Raw genomic sequence first — 19,339 nt, forward strand, 5'->3', positions numbered from 1 at the left:
TCCGATGGAGGGTAACAGGTGTGGTGGTGGGGGTGGGGGGTTTGTTGGTATGGCAAATGGAGTTGTTATGGCAAATATTACTCACAATTGTTGTGTGCCTACTGCGTATTAGAAATCCCCAAACTAGACAGTATTAAAAAGGCAGCAAACTGGTTCAAGACTACAGGGAAGATAGCAGGACACTGCATATTGACACCTGCCAGGAATCGAGGCACTGGGTCCGGCTTCACAAATGATACTATAACTACGACCATCGAATGTCTGTGTTGAAGCGTGAAAGTTACGACCACCTTGGAGCTACAATGGCTTAGTGGCTGGGCGCGGTTGTACAAAGCGGTTTTAGCGCTAAGGGGGTCATAACATGAACTTATTGCCTACAACGACACATTCACAAGTGATATATAAATCCAACAGGGAATCTATATTTATTTATATGATACTGTTTATGCATGAGTATATATTCAGAGTCCCGTAGGCCATACCTAGTCGGAATACCACTACTGTATCCATTATATGTAAGCAAATAGTGCATATAACATGCATGTCACACACACACACACACACACACACACTCTCTCTCTCTCTCTCTCCTCTCTGTCTCTCTCTCTCTCTCTCTCTCTCTCTCTCTCTCTCTCTCTCTCTCTCTCTCTCTCTCTCTCTCTCTCTCGCTGAATTCATGTAAGGAAGCATTCGACTCTGTGCCGAGAAATAAGGTATGGATTCTTTGTGATATAAATAAACAACAATGTCTGGGAATATTAATGTCTGGATGTGATTAAGTCCTTCTTTTATATGAATATATGAATAAGCTGCATGAATTCATAAAAACACTTTGCACATTGAACACTGTTAGAACTGACGTTACTCAGCCAAGTTTACATTGCAATATGGATAACAACAACTTCTTTATTTCGTGAGTGCGACGTTTCGATACAGATTCTTGTACCGTTGTCTTTCGTCGCACTCACGAAATAAAGAAGTTGTTATCCACAAAAACTTGTTCTATAGTGTACATCTCATCTTCTAAAATGCCACTCAAACAAGTTTACATTGTGTAAGGGAAGTAACTCACATTCATAAATCGCGGGTTCTGACGTCACACAAATGTGGGGGAATCCCCTTCTATGCTTGTACGGAGTGTTTGTCTTCCCCAAATCAGCTGCTTAAAGTGGTGTAAATACTCATTATTATTATCATTCCTTGTTTTATTGCTTCTTCTCGAACACTTGTTTCTGTTTTCAATAAAACTAAAACATATGTCTGTGTGTGATCATGTGACTTCCGTCGTAAAACGAAAGAGAAAGTAGAGATTTCACCGATACGTCACATTACAAAGAATGGGGAAAGATATGCAGATGTGTCTCAGATTTGGTCAGGAAAGGACTTAAAAGCGATCTTTGAGAAGCAGTTTAGAATTTGTAAGCACCCATCCTAGCTGTCAGTGGTAGTAAACCGAGAAAAAGAACGAAGAGGACGGCAGGTTGCCGCTCAACTTGTGGAGGGTGGTGAATAACAGAAATCACTTCCACAATGGAGAAGACACTCCTAGTTGTCAAAGTGAGTACACTTCATTTGTGATCGCGCGCCTGTATGTATGTTGTCACACTTTTGGGGTAAAATATAAGTAAATACGATTAATTATTATTTGTAATTTTGATAGTTTCATAATTTTAGGGGGCGGTGGGATAACCTAGTGGTTAAAGTGTTCGCTCATCGAGCTGAAGACCCAGGTTCGATTTCCCAGAGGGTTAAAATGTGTGAAGCCCATTTCTGGTGTGCCCAGTCGTGCTTTTGATAGACTATTGCTAAAGTTGGTGTAAAACCATACTCATTTACACATAATTTTAGATTTCTAAACATTAATATAGCATTATTTTCTTTTGGAAGTAAACAAATATATTTATGTATATGGCTCAAAACCTATGGGCTGGTGACTGTTAAATCCAGAATTGTGCAAATACAGGTGATTTCATTCAGTCAGGCATTAGAGTGTTTTCAGTTTTTGTTAGACAAGTTTGTTTGTTTTTCACTAGAAAGCTGTAATAAGGACAACTGTACATACACACACACACACACACACACACACACACACACACACACACACACACACACACACACACACACACACACACACACACACACACACACACACACACATTTGCATAGTGCCGATATCCAGCTCAGCTCAGCTGCTCAAAGGCGCTTTGTTTTTCCCTCGTTCACTGGATGTCAATCTCAACGGCACATCGTATTGTCAATCTCAACTCCCTGGGGAGCATACAACTCTTACAGCCACTAGGCGCACCGAGTTAATGGGGCATTCCATCCTTACGAGGTACCCATTCACAGCTGGGTGGACTGGGACACATAGTCACAGTATTTTGTTCAAGTTTACTGCACGTTGCTGTACCCGCAACTGGGTGTTTGCACATATTCATGTGGCCACCATCTGGTCATATACCAACGGATTCGTGGGTTCTTTTAAGTGCACAGGGTTGTGTACTGTAAAATAGGGGTTGTGACAACACTGAAAGAGTCTGCACACAAAGATGACTCCAAGGTTTTTACACCCGGTCACAGGTGGGCTCGATCCCGTCACCTCAAGCTCGCTGGATCACTAGCCTGGCGCTTTAGCCAGTTCGCCCACTTCGCCCCCGTACTGTACTCAAGGAAAACCACCCAGTGTCATAAGAATCAGGGTTGTGGAGTAGCCAAGTAGATAAAGTGTTCACTTATCATGCCCAAGATCTGGGTTCAGTTCCCAACATATTTGAAATGAATGAAGTCCACTTGTGTCCCCTGCTGTGACATGGCTGTAAAATTGGCATAAAGTCATATTGTCTCACTCATCTACATTGATCAGGAGCTGCATTAGGTGTTTACAGCCCCAGTGAGTTGGGTCAAATGTTGCTTTAAGCAGAATTTCAGTTATATCACAGGCTCTTGATTAACTGTTTTGGAGGTAAGCCTAAAGTGGTGTCAACAAATCAAGGCTATGGAATGTGACTCATGGATTCAAACCCCAAAACAGTCTCCTGGTGAAAATAAGGGACAAAACTCTGTACAACAAATTGTAGTATTCAACACATAGTGTTAAGAGGGTGGTATAGTTGAGTTGTTTAACGCCACACTTAGCAATATTCCAGCTATATGGCAGCATTCTGTAAATAGTTGAGTCTGGACAACACAATCTAGTGATCAACAGCATGAGCTTTGATCTATGCAAATGGGATATGATGACATGTGTCAACCAGGTCAGCGAGCCTGACCACCAGATCCCTTTAGTTGGCTCTTACGACAAGCATGGGTTGCTGAAGACCAATTCTAACCAGGATCTTCACGGGTCAGGTAGTTGAGGGGGGTATGTGGTGGAGAGGCTGGGAAGTTGGGATCTTTGGTTGTTAAGATGGTGTAGAATTGAGATGGTATGAGGTTGAGATGGTGAGGGGTTGAAAGGTTGTAAAGAGAACAGGCAGTGATACATGTGCATTTAGAATTTTGAGACAGCAGACATTTAGTTGCATGTATTCCTAAAACCAGTTTCGGAAGTTACTGGGTACCATGCTAGGGCTAATACCAATGCTGTATGAAAGCCAGCAAGTCTACTTTCACTTTCACAGGTTTTCAACTTAATCTACTTTCACTTTCCCATAATTTCAACTTTCTCTATATTAAAGAAAACCAAGTTCTATGGATAGTCAACTTCTTTATTGCAATGAATCTGACATTTGCAGTTGACTATCGATAGAACCTTGTTTCCCTTCATCTTTACAACTTCTAAAAATGCCTCTCAAAGAAGTTTCTCTATTTTGGATAAGAAGTAAATTGTTTATGCTAAGCATCATCATCATTTTATAGTAAATATTGGACAGATGCTGGGCTTACAATACAGCTGTGTCAGGGAATCTGTCAGAACGGCCATATCACCTCTCTGATTCAGAAATACACCACAACAAAGGCAGGAAGTCACGAGCCAACAAGGATGGAGTAGCTAAACAGAGTGTTACAGAAGTTTAGGTCCGTCATTGCACTTTGACAAAGACAATAACTGAGCTGTTTCCTTGACAGACTTAACGCTGTACGTCCATAACCGGTTGGAGCAGCACTATAGGCCCCCATCCAATAGATGGTTGTCATTTGGAACATGTGAAACAAATACATCTTTGTAATGTACGTACACGTCAATGCTGCTCAGCCCTGCTCAGCCCTGTGTGTGATGTGTCATGTTAGCAAGCAGGCGTGAGGTGAGTGAGTTTAGTTTTACACTATATTCTAAAATAGCGCATGGTCTCTGAATATATATAATTTTGATAGTAACAAATAAACCCATTCAAATTGAAAAGGAGCCTGAGGGAGTCTACACTTGCTTCATGTAGGGGTTTACCATTTATAACATATGTTATATTTGGGATTACACTTTCACAGTAAAGTACAGATTCTAGTATTTTGGGGGGCTTGAGTCCCATCCAGGATTAAAACCCACACCTTCAGAGTCAGGCACCTAATCGCCAGCACACAAATCCCAAATACAGCAGAACATGGATATAGCGAACACAGATATAGCGTACAAACGCTATATCGAACAAATTTAAAAGTCCCGTCAATAGTCCTTTATAATATCATTAAAATTATACGCGAATAACAAACTCATGAGTAGCAAATTAACGGCTATAGCGAACTGATTTACTACCCCCAAGACCCAATTAACAACGTGATTAGCGAACTCACTCAGTGTCAGCTCAGTGTCAGCTCAGCCACTTAGCGGTATACATCAACCTTGTTGGCGGCAAATCAACATTGTTTGATGGTCATTAATTAATTAACAAAACAAACATGTCGTGTTTAAAAGCTTGACTGGTATACAGGTCTTCGTTCACTCTCGTCACTATGGCAGGCAAACGTAAAGCTATCACTTTTGACACCAAGCTTCAGATAATTCAGGCTGTAGATTCAGGTGTAAAATCTAAGACAAACATCGCTTTCGACTTTGGCATTCCAAAATCCACTCACAGTTCCATTATTAAGAATCGCGAATCTATTCTTGCAAAATCTGTGTCTTGAAGAGTACAAGCCTGATAACATTTTCTATGCTGACGAAACTGGCCTCTTCTACAAAATGAAACCAAACAGAACTCTTCACTTTAAATCTGAAAAATGTAGTGGGGGAAAAAATTCTAAAGAGAGAATAACATTGTTGGTGGCGGCAAACATGTCCGGGAGTGAAAAACTTAAGTTGTTAGTCATAGGGAAGTCAGCAAAGCCTAGATGCTTAAAAAATGTACTCAAATAAAGATTTGTAGCCTCAGCATATACATGTCTCTACATCTCTACAATCCAAGATGGCGGTCAAATGTAAATAACGAACAACGGATATAGCGAACTAAATTTCTTGGTCCCTTGGAGTTCGTTATCCGTGTTCTACTGTATAACATATAACACATTGTAGGGAAGGCTGGCGGTTGGGAAAATGATGTGGTTCACGGACTGTGAGACAGACTAGCAATATTCCGGCAATATCACATGGGGAACACCAGAAATGGGCTTCACACATTGTACTGATGTGGGGAATCAAACCTGGGTCTTCAGCGTGAGAGCGAACACTTTAACCACTAGACTACTGCATGCAGGTTGGAAATGGTTGTAACTGTGTAGTGTTTCCCACACTTGACAGAACCTGCCTCAATGCTCGGAAGACACCATGACCAACTACCTCGAGATCATCTGCGACAATGGAGTGGAAGACATTCACTTCTATGATGATAGGGTAAAACACATCGCCTTGGTTACCATGGAGAATGAGATTGAAGGTAAGGGACTGTATTTTTATACTGAGGCTATGACCAGGTAGATTAGCCATGGTATAACCGTTTTCGGTCTTGTTGCCATGGTTTCCTTTGTTTAAGGTATAGGTATATTGGCCAGTACACCTATACTTTTACCTGATCTATAATGTGCTAATGTTTTTGTTGGACTTCCAGCAGGAGTGAGGGGTATTTTGTATAGACAACATACAGAGGCCCAGATAAGCTGCGTATCCGGGTAAAATATGCATAGAAACTTTCCAATTACACATTTAAAATGTTAGATACGCAAAGAGTTTAAAACAAATGCGTGCGGAATATATTTATTAAAATAGCTTGTATTATGAAAAAGACATTGATTGCTATCAAGTTGTACTGTTAGTATAGGACTAGTGTTGTACTGTCAGTATAGGATGAGTGATTTTTTATGAAATCATTTCCATTATATTTAAGTTGGTTTTGATTAGATATGACGTAAGGCAGAACATACCTGCATAGTAAACTTACTCAATGACATAATACTTAGGTGAGTAAAATGACTGAAATACGCACATATTTGAAAGCAGTGGGTAACTGAAAATGAAATACCCACTCAACATTCATAATACCTACTCAAAAAAAACCAGTGGGTTTTGTACCCACATGAGCTAATCTTATCTGGAGCTCTGAACATAAGACAAGTACAGTACATGGGTGTTTCATGACAGACAATCTGAAGTTACTGGTACCAAAAACACGAACGAAAGTGCATAAAGGATAACAAAGCACAAACCCCAAACATCTTTTATTTGACAGTTTATTTGTTGTTTGCATGGTCACGACGGAGTCAGCATTCACATTCTTACATTGATCGATGGAGAGCTAAGGGCATAAATACAAACGTTTATACCTTAGTACTCATATATGTGTTGCAAGCTCAACCCCAAATGTCTGTTGAGATTTCTGCAGCTCTTCTCCACTCACAGGATCTTAAAACCTTTGTTTAAGTAGTTGTTTGTATAAATTAAAGTGATCCCTGTCAAAGACACTTTACACAAAGTGTCTAATTTGTATACAAAACAAAATGGGTTTTTTTAATTGTCAACTTGACTGGAGTGAGGTGAAGTGAGGTGAGGTTTAATAGGTTTAACATCGTACTTGAGAATATTTCGCTCATATGACGACGTGCATGCGTGTGTATGTGTATGTGCGGCTGCTTGTATTAGCCCAGACTTAAGCTGGTTTTATAGTGCTAGCTCGCTCAGATACCCTGTCACAGTGAGGTATGAATACCCCACTCAGACACATTATACTGACTCACAGCTGACCAGTCCTTGTTGTACCCATTAATACCGAGACAGATCACATCAGAAAGTGTGGGTATATCTCTCACACACAGTAGATTTACAGAGAATGCTCACTTTATGTGTCACTGTCTGAGCTTGATTATAGCGGGCAGTTTTTTAACTCCTCTTTCTTCAACCTTGAATTGTTAATTTAAAGATAGTTCTTTGCTGTCACAGATATAGCACTGTACAGAGTTTAATAAGACATCTTTATTAATAGCTTCGTTGACACATGTCATCGTATCCCAGTTGCGTAGACCGATGCTCATGCTGTTGATCAATGGATCGTCTGGTCCAGACTCGATTATTTACAGACTGCAAACATATAGCTGGAATATTGCTGAGTGTGGCACTGAACAAGAAGCCAAACCAAAAAGTCTTTATTAATAGATTTCAGCAGCTGTCAGAAAAAGACCAAGAAACGTCGTATTGAAGGGCAGCAAGTGACACTGGTGGAAGTGTCTCCACCTGATGGCATCATCGTTAAGGGACTACCCCCAGGGATCACAGAGGACACCCTCAGGTTCTACTTCGAAACCCCCAAGGCGGGTGGGGCTGATGAGGCAGTCACTGACAGTGTCATCTTGAAGAACCTAAAAGTAGCAACCGTCTTGTTTAATGACACAAATGGTAAGACTCCTTGGTAGCTGTGTATAGTAAGAATCAAATCACATGTTTAAGTGTTACCTTTAATGAATATATACTGAGAGAAATGAATAAAGGATCACAGGAAAATGCAAGTGTTCCTCTGTTATTTTCCAGTTTCCATCGCCACAGTGCTATTCAAAGCTTGAGAACTGGCAAATATTAAAGGAACGCATGAATTTTCCTGTGATCCCTTATTTGTTTCCCTCAGTATATACTATGCCATTATGAAAAAAGCACTAAAATATGCAAGGCCACAAATTTCCGTAATTTGACGTCATGGTAAGGTCACCATTCTTTCTTGCGTTATGAATTCTTTGAACCAAACTACCTTGTTTGAGATGCGGAAAAAGGCCCAGATTTATAAAAACTTGGTTGGATGGGTGTTAGATATTTCCTGGTAACTACCATGGGTGTAGTGAATGCATTGTTTTTAAACGTACACCCATAGTGCCAACAATGTTTGGACATGTTTTCATTTATTATCTTGGACTGTCAACAGAGAAATTATTATATGGAATAATGCTGAACACAACAGGTAGAATGACAGGGATCCAGTGCTGTAAGGTCTTAGGAAGAAATAATGCCTGGAGACTCAGACCTGCAGTGATATGTGGCCCTCAGTATGTTACACGATACATACAGATGTGGTGTGTGGTGGCGTGTGGTCCTGTGCATAGCGCTCAGGTCACAATCGGTTGAAGTTAAATGTTGGGTGCAGAGAGTCCTTGGATGGGTGACCGTGTTTGGCAGCTTGACTCCTGAGAGTTTCTAGGACTTGAGTCCTGCCCCACAAAGAAGCACATGTTATACATGTGGTCTCACCCTAGGCAAGTGAGTTTGTTCAAAGTAGCCTCTGTTCACCCAACAGAAAATGGGTACCCGGTGAAATAAGTCGTGAGACTTAACCTGCTTGCACCTAACAAGCAGCTTGGGTTATCTCTGGTAATAATCATCAGATTGTGCGCTTCGAGCAGGATATCTAGCCTGCCTCTGAAAAGGCGCGTTATAAATATTCTCATTGTTAATATAAATCTGTATGATATATGATCATATATGATCATACAAAGTATGTCTTTGTGTTAGGGTGTTCTGATATGATGACACTGCAGTAATACATATACTGATGATATGTGTATGATATGATTCATATAGTGTCACAGGGTTATATTTCATTATTCTATTTAGTTCACATTCTCTCCCCTTGTCTACTTAAATCACAACCCTGAATCATTTGTTCTCAAATTTCGGACAAGAGAGATAGGATATTGTAGGGGAGAAAAATATAGACTTGGAGGCACTGTGCTGATTCTACTATTCACAGCCAACTAGGAAAACTTGAGAATCTACATAGACTGGCTCTTGTACAGTGTCTGTTACTGGTCACAATATCTTATCAATAAAACTTGTAATGTATTGTATCATATGTATTGCGATATTGGTAAATCGAGGGATTGTATTGTGAGCCTTGTATTGCTGTATCATTACATCACTGGTACATGTGTGGATGTTATAGAAGTCAGTCTCTGCAACTATATAAAAGTAGTGCATGAGCTATGAGCTGTACGTTGGACTGATGCTTCATGACACAGGATCCTGTGATAGTTCTGTCTTCACAGTCTACAACCTGTCTCACTTGCACTGTTTGCAGTTGTGCAAAGTGTACAGGACTCACACTTACTTTTTCTGTTTGTTGACAGTTGTGCAAAGTGTACTTAACAAGGACTCAAACTCACTTGCTCTGTTTGTTTACACTTGTACAAAGTGTCCTTAACAAGGACTCAAACTCACTTGCTCTGTTTGTTTACACTTGTACAAAGTGTACTTAACAAGGACTCAAACTCACTTGCTCTGTTTGTTTACAGTGTACTTAACAAGTACTCAAAGTGTACTTAACAAAAGGACTCAAACTCACTTGCTCTGTTTGTTTACAGTTGTACAAAGTGTACTTAACAAGGACTCAAACTCACTTGCTCTGTTTGTTTACACTTGTACAAAGTGTACTTAACAAGGACTCAAACTCACTTGTTCTGTTTGTTTACAGTGGTACAAAGTGTACTTAACAAGGACTCAAACTCACTTGCTCTGTTTGTTTACACTTGTTCAAAGTGTACTTAACAAGGACTCAAACTCACTTGTTCTGTTTGTTTACAGTTGTACAAAGTGTGCTTAACAAGGACTCAAACTCACTTGCTCTGTTTGTTTACAGTTGTACAAAGTGTACTTAACAAGGACTCACACAAGCCACAGAAGAACAGCCCAGCGGTTGAGATCACACCCTACTACCGGGCATTCCATGAAGATGTGCTGGAGTACCTCAACAATCTGCAGCCATCTTCAGCCTCATCTTCATCATCAGGATACACAACGCCAGAAACTGGGAGCCCCTTGACCACACGTCGCACTGAAGAAACCTGGAGTTCTCTGACTGCTCCCAAAACTGAAGATACTGGGCGTCCTATGACTACACCTCGCACTGAAGAAACCTGGAGCTCTCTGATTTCAGCTAAAACCTCTTCAAATCCTGTGAAGTCACAGGATAAAGGCTGGACTTCACCTGATGCTAATGGTCAGTGGATGAGTGTATTTGCTTCTTCACCCACCGATTCCACATCTGCTATGGAGAGTTTGTCGAGCATGACTTCATTGACTGGTGCTCCATATCAAAGTGAACCTACATTGGAAGCATCACATCCTCAGGAGGAACGATCTCAGAACCAAGTCATAGAGGTTACACAGGTTTCTGAGCTTGTTAAGTGTCATGAAGCACTTCTCAGCAGTGCTGCTCCTCCAGACAAGCCCCTGGACCAAATTCCAGAGTTTATGTCAATTGTTCCTGAGCTTGCTAAATGTCATGAAGCACTTCTCTCCAGTTCTGCTCCTCCAAACAAGCCCCCCAAACCAAAGCCCAAACCAAAACCAAAACCCAGACCAAAACCCCAACCAGCTGATGTTCCAGAGGAAACCATTGGTAAAACATCTGTTACTAACTTTAATGAGGCCCATGTAAAGCTCTTAGAAGCCTCAGGATTAGAAAATGAGTTTCCCAAATGTAGGTTGACCTTTAAGAATGGCTCCATCAACATTGAAGGCCCTGAATACATACTACAAGAAGTGACACTGAAGCTTTATGAGAAGAACCACAGCATCTCTGCTTCTACTCATGAAGTTTCCCCGGTGATTGCTGAGATCTTGATGTCCGAAAATGGCAAAAGCTACCTAGAGAATGAACTGAATGTGTGTGGGACTTCCCAGTGCTATGTCAAAGGTACCACCATGCACTGTGTGTCTTTTTCCGAGTCGGAAACCTGCACGATGATAAAGGACTTGAAGAAGCTGATTTGTCAGGAAAACGTGCACTTTGATCAATCCCACGTGCACTACTTGAAGAGTCCAGAATGGAAAGCAACGCGTGACCGATTTGAGAAAGAGATGAAGGTGAAGGTGACCCACAATGCTGGTGGGAGCAAGCTGACCATTGATGGACTCAACGGAGATGTGAAGCTGGTGAAGGGGGAGCTGCTGGGGGAGCTGAAGCGACATTCCCACACTTCCAAGCAATTCGAGATCAAAGGGGCCAAGGCTAAGTGTATGAAGAGCTTCTTCCACAACAATATAGCAGAGATCAAGAAGAAGTTCAGGTATGTTTGGCGACTGGGGGGCATCATGAGATGTGTGATGATACATAAGAGACACTGTTTATGCATCTTTGATATACAAGTAGAAACATGTTCCTGGGTAGATCCATATACTATGGTCAGCCACAAACCTCAGAATGGTTGTTGTTGGGGAAGACTGAATTGTGACCAAAAAACTGATAATGAGAGAGATTAACATGGATGGTTTGACAATAACAAATGACGGATAATATTGTAAGATGATGGACAGAGTACGCTGATAAGGAAGCCAGTTGAACAGCATTGAGAGTGTGTAGGTGGGATACTTGAATTGAAGAGATGGATTGTAATGAGTTTGTACAACATTGACGGGATGATGTGTTTGTTGTTTAGTGCTGTGTTTGTTGTTCAGTGTTGTTGTTGTTGTTGTTGTTGTTGTCCAGTGTTGTTGTTGTTGTTGTCCAGTGTTGTTGTTCAGTGTTGTTGTTGTTGTTCAGCTCCCAGGGAGGAAGAATGGATGAAACAGGCAGTATGTCCAGCCTCCACCTTAAACTGGAGGGATCACCGAAGGATGTGGATGACAAGATGAGAATGCTGAAGCAGCTGGAGGACAAAGTGTGGCATGAACGTCTACATCTGGGCAAGGAGGTGGCCAAAGAGAAAGGTCAGTGTGATGAATGAGTCATACCAGTCATTCTACATGCTAAACTGTCTCATGGTGTGACAGGTGTTAGCCACCAGACACAAGACACAAGCCATGTGATGTTACTGGAAAACAAGAACACAATTTATCATGTAAGCATATTTTTTTCCGCTACCTGAATGGTCTAGCGGCAGTCACGTGACCGTCGACAGAAAAGCATATTGACTCCAACCCAGGTCCGACCAAAAGTCATATTGACTTGAGTTATTAAAAATAGATTTTGACGTAAAGCTATGACGTCATTCTATTGTTTACATGTCACAGTATTTTTGACATAACGTTATTGGTCTGAAGCGAAAATAAAATCACTTTTCTTGACTAAATGGACATGTTATGGTTTTTAGAAGCTTTTTGTTTTTGTAATTACATAATAAAACAATTATGGACTGGTGGATTCGGTACAATACCTGTCTTATGGACCCGCGGTCAATAATGCTTGGTATTGACCTCATCAACAGTATATAATTGTATAATATTGTCTTTGCTTGGATAGTTGGGCTAATAAGTCCTGAGTCTTACCGTATATGACCGTCAATAAGATGACCCCATGGATAAGACGACCCCCAAACTTGACCCTTAAAATCAGTGTCAAAATGGTATGTTTCATGCATAAGTCGATCCCCCGTGATGGTGTCCTAATCGCGGCAAACACAGACCACAGACAACTGGCAGTTACCAATAATTATAACTTTGGTCCACATTATTCAAAGAATTCACTGTCATATAAATTGTGTCTACTCACGGATCGAAACGAAGTGTAGAAAATGCATAATATATTTTGCTTCTCTAAATATCATATTTATTGTAGCAACAAACTGGCTTGCTTATTTTACCCCATTCAACAATCACGAACTGATTACCGCCTCGTTTTTTATTGACTGCTAGTTTACAGTAACATCGGTAAAAATATGTGAATTTAAATCGCTTCCGTATTTTACCCCATTCCATGTGCATACCACGTTCATGAGGGTCCGTATAACCTTAGTGTTGATTATATATATTTTACATAAAAACTGTAAATAAAATTACACAATGCTAGGATATATTTCTTTGGGTTAAATAATAGTAGTCTGTATTATATTTTACTGATTGATTATTTTTATTATTGTGCATGTTTGAACTTGTACACCGAGAAACGTGTGCACAGCTGATTGCTATTTCCGGCTTTGTGTACGAGACAAATACGCACGGTAATCTTAATTAATTTATAGAGCAAAAACTGTAACTAAAATTACACAATGCTAGGATATATTTCTTTGGGTTAAATAACGGTATTCTGTATTATATTTTACTGATGACTGCGTCAGAATTCGTCCCGTTATATTATTGTGCATGTTTGAACTTGTTCGCGGGGAAACGTGTGCACAGCTGATTGCTATTTCCGGCTTTGTGTAATGGAGACAAATACGCACGGTAATCTTAATTAATTTATAGAGCAAAACTGTAACTAAAATTACACAATGCTAGGATATATTTCTTTGGGTTAAATAACGGTATTCTGTATTATATTTTACTGATGACTGCGTCAGAATTCGTCCCGTTATATTATTGTGCATGTTTGAACTTGTTTGCGGGGAAACGTGTGCACAGCTGATTGCTATTTCCGGCTTTGTGTACGAGACAAATACGCACGGTAATCTTAATTAATTTATAGAGCAAAACTGTAACTAAAATTACACAATGCTAGGATATATTTCTTTGGGTTAAATAATGGTATTCTGTATTATATTTTACTGATGACTGCGTCAGAATTAGATCCCCGTTATATTATTGTGCATGTTTGAACTTGTTTGGCGGGAAACATGTGCACAGCTGATTGCTATTTCGGCTTTGTGTAATGCGAGACAAATACATACGGTAATCTTAATCCCTGCAAATAATACAATGCCCAGCAAAAACAACTTATAACTTAAAAGGTAAATAATCTTGTCTAGTGATGTTTAATTGCAAATTTGACGTCTCTACTGACAAAGTCGTCTTCTGTTGTTTGTTCACGCGAAGTGATACGATGTTGTTTTCTTACCCCTGGAAAAAAGTTTGACGAAAGCGTAACCCATGGATAAGACGACCCCCTTCTACAGACTGCTTTTTTTGGTCCTCAAAATTCAGCTTATAGACGGTCATATACGGTACTTGGAGGAGTTAAAGTCAAAACTTTGTTGTGGACATAACACGTCACAGAGACCACAGTTATAACATTGGTAGCAGATCTCTTAATGCTTGTACTGAGCTGCACATTAGGGACACCAAGTAGCCTTTCATGACTTGAGGGTAAGCTGGTTCAGTTTAGCATGGTTGATCATGTTCATGTGGTATATATAGTTTTCCAGACAACCTTCTCATATAATGTTGAGATATTTCTGAGTTTCGGTTTGCATGAATTTGACTAGAATCATACATAACAGAGAAATATGGCTGGAATATGGCTTCATGATCGTTATTCATTTATCAGAATATGCAACAACTAAACTTGTATCTAAATGATCGTTATTCATTTACAATGTGTGAAGCCCATTTCTGGTGAATATGCTGGAATAACTAAAACTAAACTCAGTCTGTCAGTCTAAATGTTTCGTAGTATGTCTGTTATTCAAAATACCCAAGGTTTGACATCACCCTCAAATATTATGTGAATAAAGGCAAGCTTCTGTACCGATGTACCTATGTCATTAAGTCAAGAGTGAACATTGTCTAAAATACCCTGTGAATATTCTGAGTAGCTCCCCAGATAATAACCTGGATGTCAGACATGTTTAATTGAATGTCAACAAGCACAGATAGCCAGGACTTTGTTCATAATATCAATCACTGGTCTATCTGGCCCAAACACCATGTTTACAAGCTGCTATGATTTAACTTTAATGTTGCTGAGCATAGTGTTAATAACAAACCCAGAAACAAACAGAAGATGTTTTAAGAACATGTTCCAACATTTGCCGGATATCGCTGATGGTTTTCAGACTTGAACCTGCTCATCCGAGGTATACAGAGAAGTGACCCGAAGGCCATGGTGGCCTCCTTCGAGGCTAAGCATCCATGTTTCCTGGAGCTGTATCTTCCTGCAATGAAATCTACACCAGCATCTACAACAGCCAGTAGCGGGTATAGCACTCATTTCTGGTTTTTCCTCAATAATTCATTCTGTAAACATTTTTAATTGGTATGACAAAAGTATTTGATGTTATTTCTTATTTAAAACATAGTATATTTGAAAGGTTTTGTATTGTGCATCACAAACCATGTTTGTTCTTTCTCGTTTGTGTTATTTTTATATCTGCTAAATTAATAGTTAGTTGTTGCTCTTAGAATCAGTTTTCAGTATATCGTGAATGTATTTCTTGTTTAAAACAAGACTCAGCCTAGTTGTAGAATGTTCTTTTGTTTTGTATTGTGATAGATACGAGAAGCTAAGTCGAAGTCATTCACTAGAGAAGCTGAATAGTTCTGACAGCCAGACGGAGACAATACGCATCTTTGAAGATCACCGTCCATCTCGTCACTTTGAGCGTCCGATTGCCCGACCAGCACCACAGTTGACCTCTATCAAAGTTGGAAGTATAACAGTTTCTGTCCACAAGGGTGATGTGACCAACGAGAAGGTAAATAGAGTTGATGAAATAAGATTTATACAGATTAATATAGTATGATAATTTTCAATTTCATAACTTTGTTCGATTTATCGATGTAAAATTATTTTGAATTAATAATAGAAACGGGCAGATAAAACTCCAAGACATGAACATTTTTTGCCCTTTGTGTAGTATACCAATTGTTGAATATGAATTTCACTTTTACCTGTGTGCCCATTTTACCTTGACCTGCGTTCCAGTCTCATACCTCAATATTATCACATGTTCCCAACTCGCGAGAAAATGTTCCTGTTATTTTGTTCCACTAATCTTAATATCTGCAATAATTTGGCAAAATATATACATTTCTTGCTGCTAAGAAACATAATTCCTTTTTCAAAGGGATATCTGTAAAACAATATTTTAACTTCATTAATGTTCCCAATATTGCATTGTACATGTGTTTATATACAGAGCTCATGTAATAATGGTATTCCATCATGCTCTGTACCGGTATGATGGGCCGGTGGCCCCTTTACCTGAATAAAGCATCATCATCGTGACTCTATATAGATTAATGACTACTTGTAGACAATGTCCGCTCTGTCATTCAAATGGTGTTATTAAAAAATGTCACAAGTTTTCGTGAAAGGTCCTGGAATAAAATCTAAGCATCATTAATTTCTTTGGGACCTTTCTTCACAGTAAAATGGCTAATAAAATAATTATTTTTATCTTAGCTGGCTGCAAGTCCAGTGGACTAGAGCTGATGTTTGTGTATTGGGTGTCTGGGGTGAACATCTCACAAATCATTATTCCACCAATGATGACCCACCATTTTGTTCAAGAGGTTCAAATTTGATGCCGTCATATTGAAATAATCTCTTTATGGACATTTTTCTGCCATTTGTAAAAAATCATATACTTTGGGACGCGTATATGGTGTTCTGTTGAAACCATATTTTGATCTTGGTTTGACCTTTGCACTTTGACTGAACTAAAACTTCATATGGCTCATACACAACCATTTTGTTTCTAAATGTCATAAAATTTTGGTTCACAAAAGAAGGGCATGACATCAGCTCTTGCATATTTGTTGTAAACATACTTTGCATCTTTCAACCTAAAAAGAAATATAGTGGAGTCTCAGTAAGTCAGTATTGCAGATATCTTGCCAGCAACAAACATAATAAAGATAGACTCTCAGCATTTGATAGGCGAGTGAAATGCTGAAATTGTGCAGTTTTGGGGGACTTAAAAACAAACAAAACATCTTCAAGTGGCTTTTTAGAGCTATAATAACAATGAAAACATATGGATTTTAATTTTTCTTATCCTTATTTGGCACAAACTTGTATTAAAGAAGTCATAATTCGGAACTCTCATTGAAACCATGCAGAGATAAACAGAATCATGGAGACATATATTTGCTCACTGACACACGTTTTTCTATGTTGTTCTGTCAGTGCGATGTCCTAGTGAATGTGGTGTCAAAACTTCTCAAACTGGGAGAAACAGCGGTATCATCTGCTTTCATGAAGTCTGGAGGTGCAGAGTTTATTCAGGTATGCAATGACTACCGATCTGTTGACTGATGATCTTGACACAAGATGTCGTGATAGGTATAGGTGGAATATCATCCATCATCGTGCACTATCTACAAGTGCAGGGGTGCGTGTGCAAGCACACACACACACACACACACACAGACGTACACCCCCCTCCCTTTTGTCCTGAAAGTTTATTAAATGACTAAATGACTCTCGTGAAAATGAAGTGTGCATCCCTTTCTCAAAAAGCTGTATCTGCCCCTATGTATAACGCCACACTCAGCAATACCACAGTTATATGGCAGTGGTCTGTAGATAATCCAGTCTGGATCCGATGATCAACACCATGAGCATTGATCTATAAGTATTCCAGCTATATGGCGGCAATCTGTAAATAATTGAGTCTGGGCCAGACAATCCAGTGATCAACATCATGAGCATCGATCTACACAATTGGGATATGATGACATGTGTCAAACAAGTCAGCGAGCCTGACCACCCGATCCCGTTAGTTGCCTCTTATATCAAGCATGGGTTACTGGAGATCAATCAAACCCAGATCTTCACAGGGAGACAAGTCTTTGAGATAACCCGAGTGTAAACTGTCTACAGTCTAATCTACAATATCTCTGAAGTGTAAGTCGATGGTTCTGGTAATTTCTAGGTGTTCTACTCTCCTTTTTCCAAGCTACATCAGCTACATAATGTTACATTCGCTTTGCATCAACATAACACCAGACCAATTTTATTTCTTGTTTTACAGATTTTTGTCCTCAGAAAACCTTAAAGGCAGGATGGAAAAAAAATGAAAATAAAATCTCCAGTCAAAGTAATATTCCTTCTAAATACTCAAAGTATTTTACTTCTGGCAATTTATGAAGTGTATATGGGGCAAAAAAAGGCAAAAAACATCTAAAAAACATTTTTCTTGTTACATTTTTGGCCAATAAAAACATTAGGATTTATTTTTTGAGCGGGGAAAATCAATTTTAATTTTTTTTCTTATTCTTGAAAAAATATGACAGGTGGATCTGTAAACAAGAAATACAATTTTGTCTCTCCTTTTCCCAAGCTACATCAGCTACATAATGTTACATTCGCTTTCATCAACATAATGACAGTATTGAGGGGAGACTACTCTCATTGACTGCCACATCTCAATAAAATGTATAGAGCAAGATCCCACAGGGCCTAACTCAGATATTTCCAGAAGAGATCTTGCTTAGATATATTTTTTAATTTGAATAGGATGTTTTACTGTAAGGATGCCTGTGGATGTATGTGTTTGATTTTACATTTGAACCAATACGAGGTGGACACAAAAGTATACACTGAGTACAAAATTCAGTGGTCAAGTGAACATCACCCTGGCTATTACTCCTTGAACGATATAAATCATACGCTCACATATTTAAGACAACTGTTTTCTGTTGCAGCAATTTGACATGACGAAGATGAGTTATGCTCCTGGCAATATCATCCAGACACCAGCATGTGGGAACCTGTCTGCCAAGAAAGTTTTCACCATTGTTCTGGACAAGTTGGAATCCTCCTAAATCCAAAACTGTAAGCAGGATAGTTAAATGTGGAACTTGGTTAAAGTGCTGATGAAGTCATTTTAAACAAAGAAAAGCTTTCATTATCAGATATGTGGGGGCAATCTGTAAATAACATGTTTGGACCAGACAATCTAGTGATCAACAGCATGCTCATCAATCTACACAATTGGGAACCGATGACATGTATCAACAAAGTCAGCAAGCCTGACCACCTGATCCCATTAGTCGCCTCTTACGACAAGCATGGGTTACTGAAGATCAATTGTAACCTGGATCTTCACGGGTCCTGATACACTTGTCCAGTGCGATACCTGACTTTCTTCATACACTGTGATAGTGTCAATGATATCTTTCTTGCAGGACCTCAAAGCTCTGATTGATGTGTGTCTGAAGACGGCTAATGCTGCTTCGTTCACCTCCATCGCATTTACTGCACTGGGTTCTGGGAGGCTGCTCCATTTCCCAGAGAAGTTTGTGGCATCGGCCATTGTGTCGACTGTCAGAAATAATTCTGCACTACAAAACCTGAAGGTGAGGTGGATGATAACTGATTATCTTTGTGAGGGTGTT

The 19,339-nt window shown here is 39.5% G+C and overlaps 1 protein-coding gene across 1 annotated transcript; it reads left to right on the plus strand.

Moving 5' to 3' along the window:
• The first annotated feature begins 1,295 nt into the window (after positions 1–1,295).
• Positions 1,296–19,262, plus strand: LOC124252682. The gene is made up of 10 exons (XM_046686340.1): positions 1,296–1,557; positions 5,672–5,807; positions 7,517–7,756; positions 9,981–11,412; positions 11,886–12,052; positions 15,052–15,193; positions 15,489–15,690; positions 17,127–17,225; positions 18,647–18,776; positions 19,130–19,262. The coding sequence occupies exons 1-9, from the start codon at positions 1,531–1,533 to the stop codon at positions 18,764–18,766; spliced, it is 2,565 nt and encodes an 854-aa protein (XP_046542296.1). The 5' UTR covers positions 1,296–1,530; the 3' UTR covers positions 18,767–18,776; positions 19,130–19,262.
• Positions 19,263–19,339: the final 77 nt, after the last annotated feature.

This window comes from Haliotis rubra, unplaced genomic scaffold (assembly GCF_003918875.1).
Source record: "Haliotis rubra isolate DU_JTF1 unplaced genomic scaffold, ASM391887v1 Scf520, whole genome shotgun sequence".
Taxonomy (NCBI): domain Eukaryota; kingdom Metazoa; phylum Mollusca; class Gastropoda; order Lepetellida; family Haliotidae; genus Haliotis; species Haliotis rubra.

Excerpts from the sequence above, each read along its gene's own strand:
- LOC124252682 (XM_046686340.1), top strand. The coding sequence starts at position 1,531 with ATGGAGAAGACACTCCTAGTTGTCAAA. Across the intron at positions 12,053-15,051 it reads GGAGGTGGCCAAAGAGAAAG|ACTTGAACCTGCTCATCCGA; the intron begins GTCAGTGTGATG and ends GATGGTTTTCAG. Across the intron at positions 17,226-18,646 it reads GAGGTGCAGAGTTTATTCAG|CAATTTGACATGACGAAGAT; the intron begins GTATGCAATGAC and ends TTTCTGTTGCAG.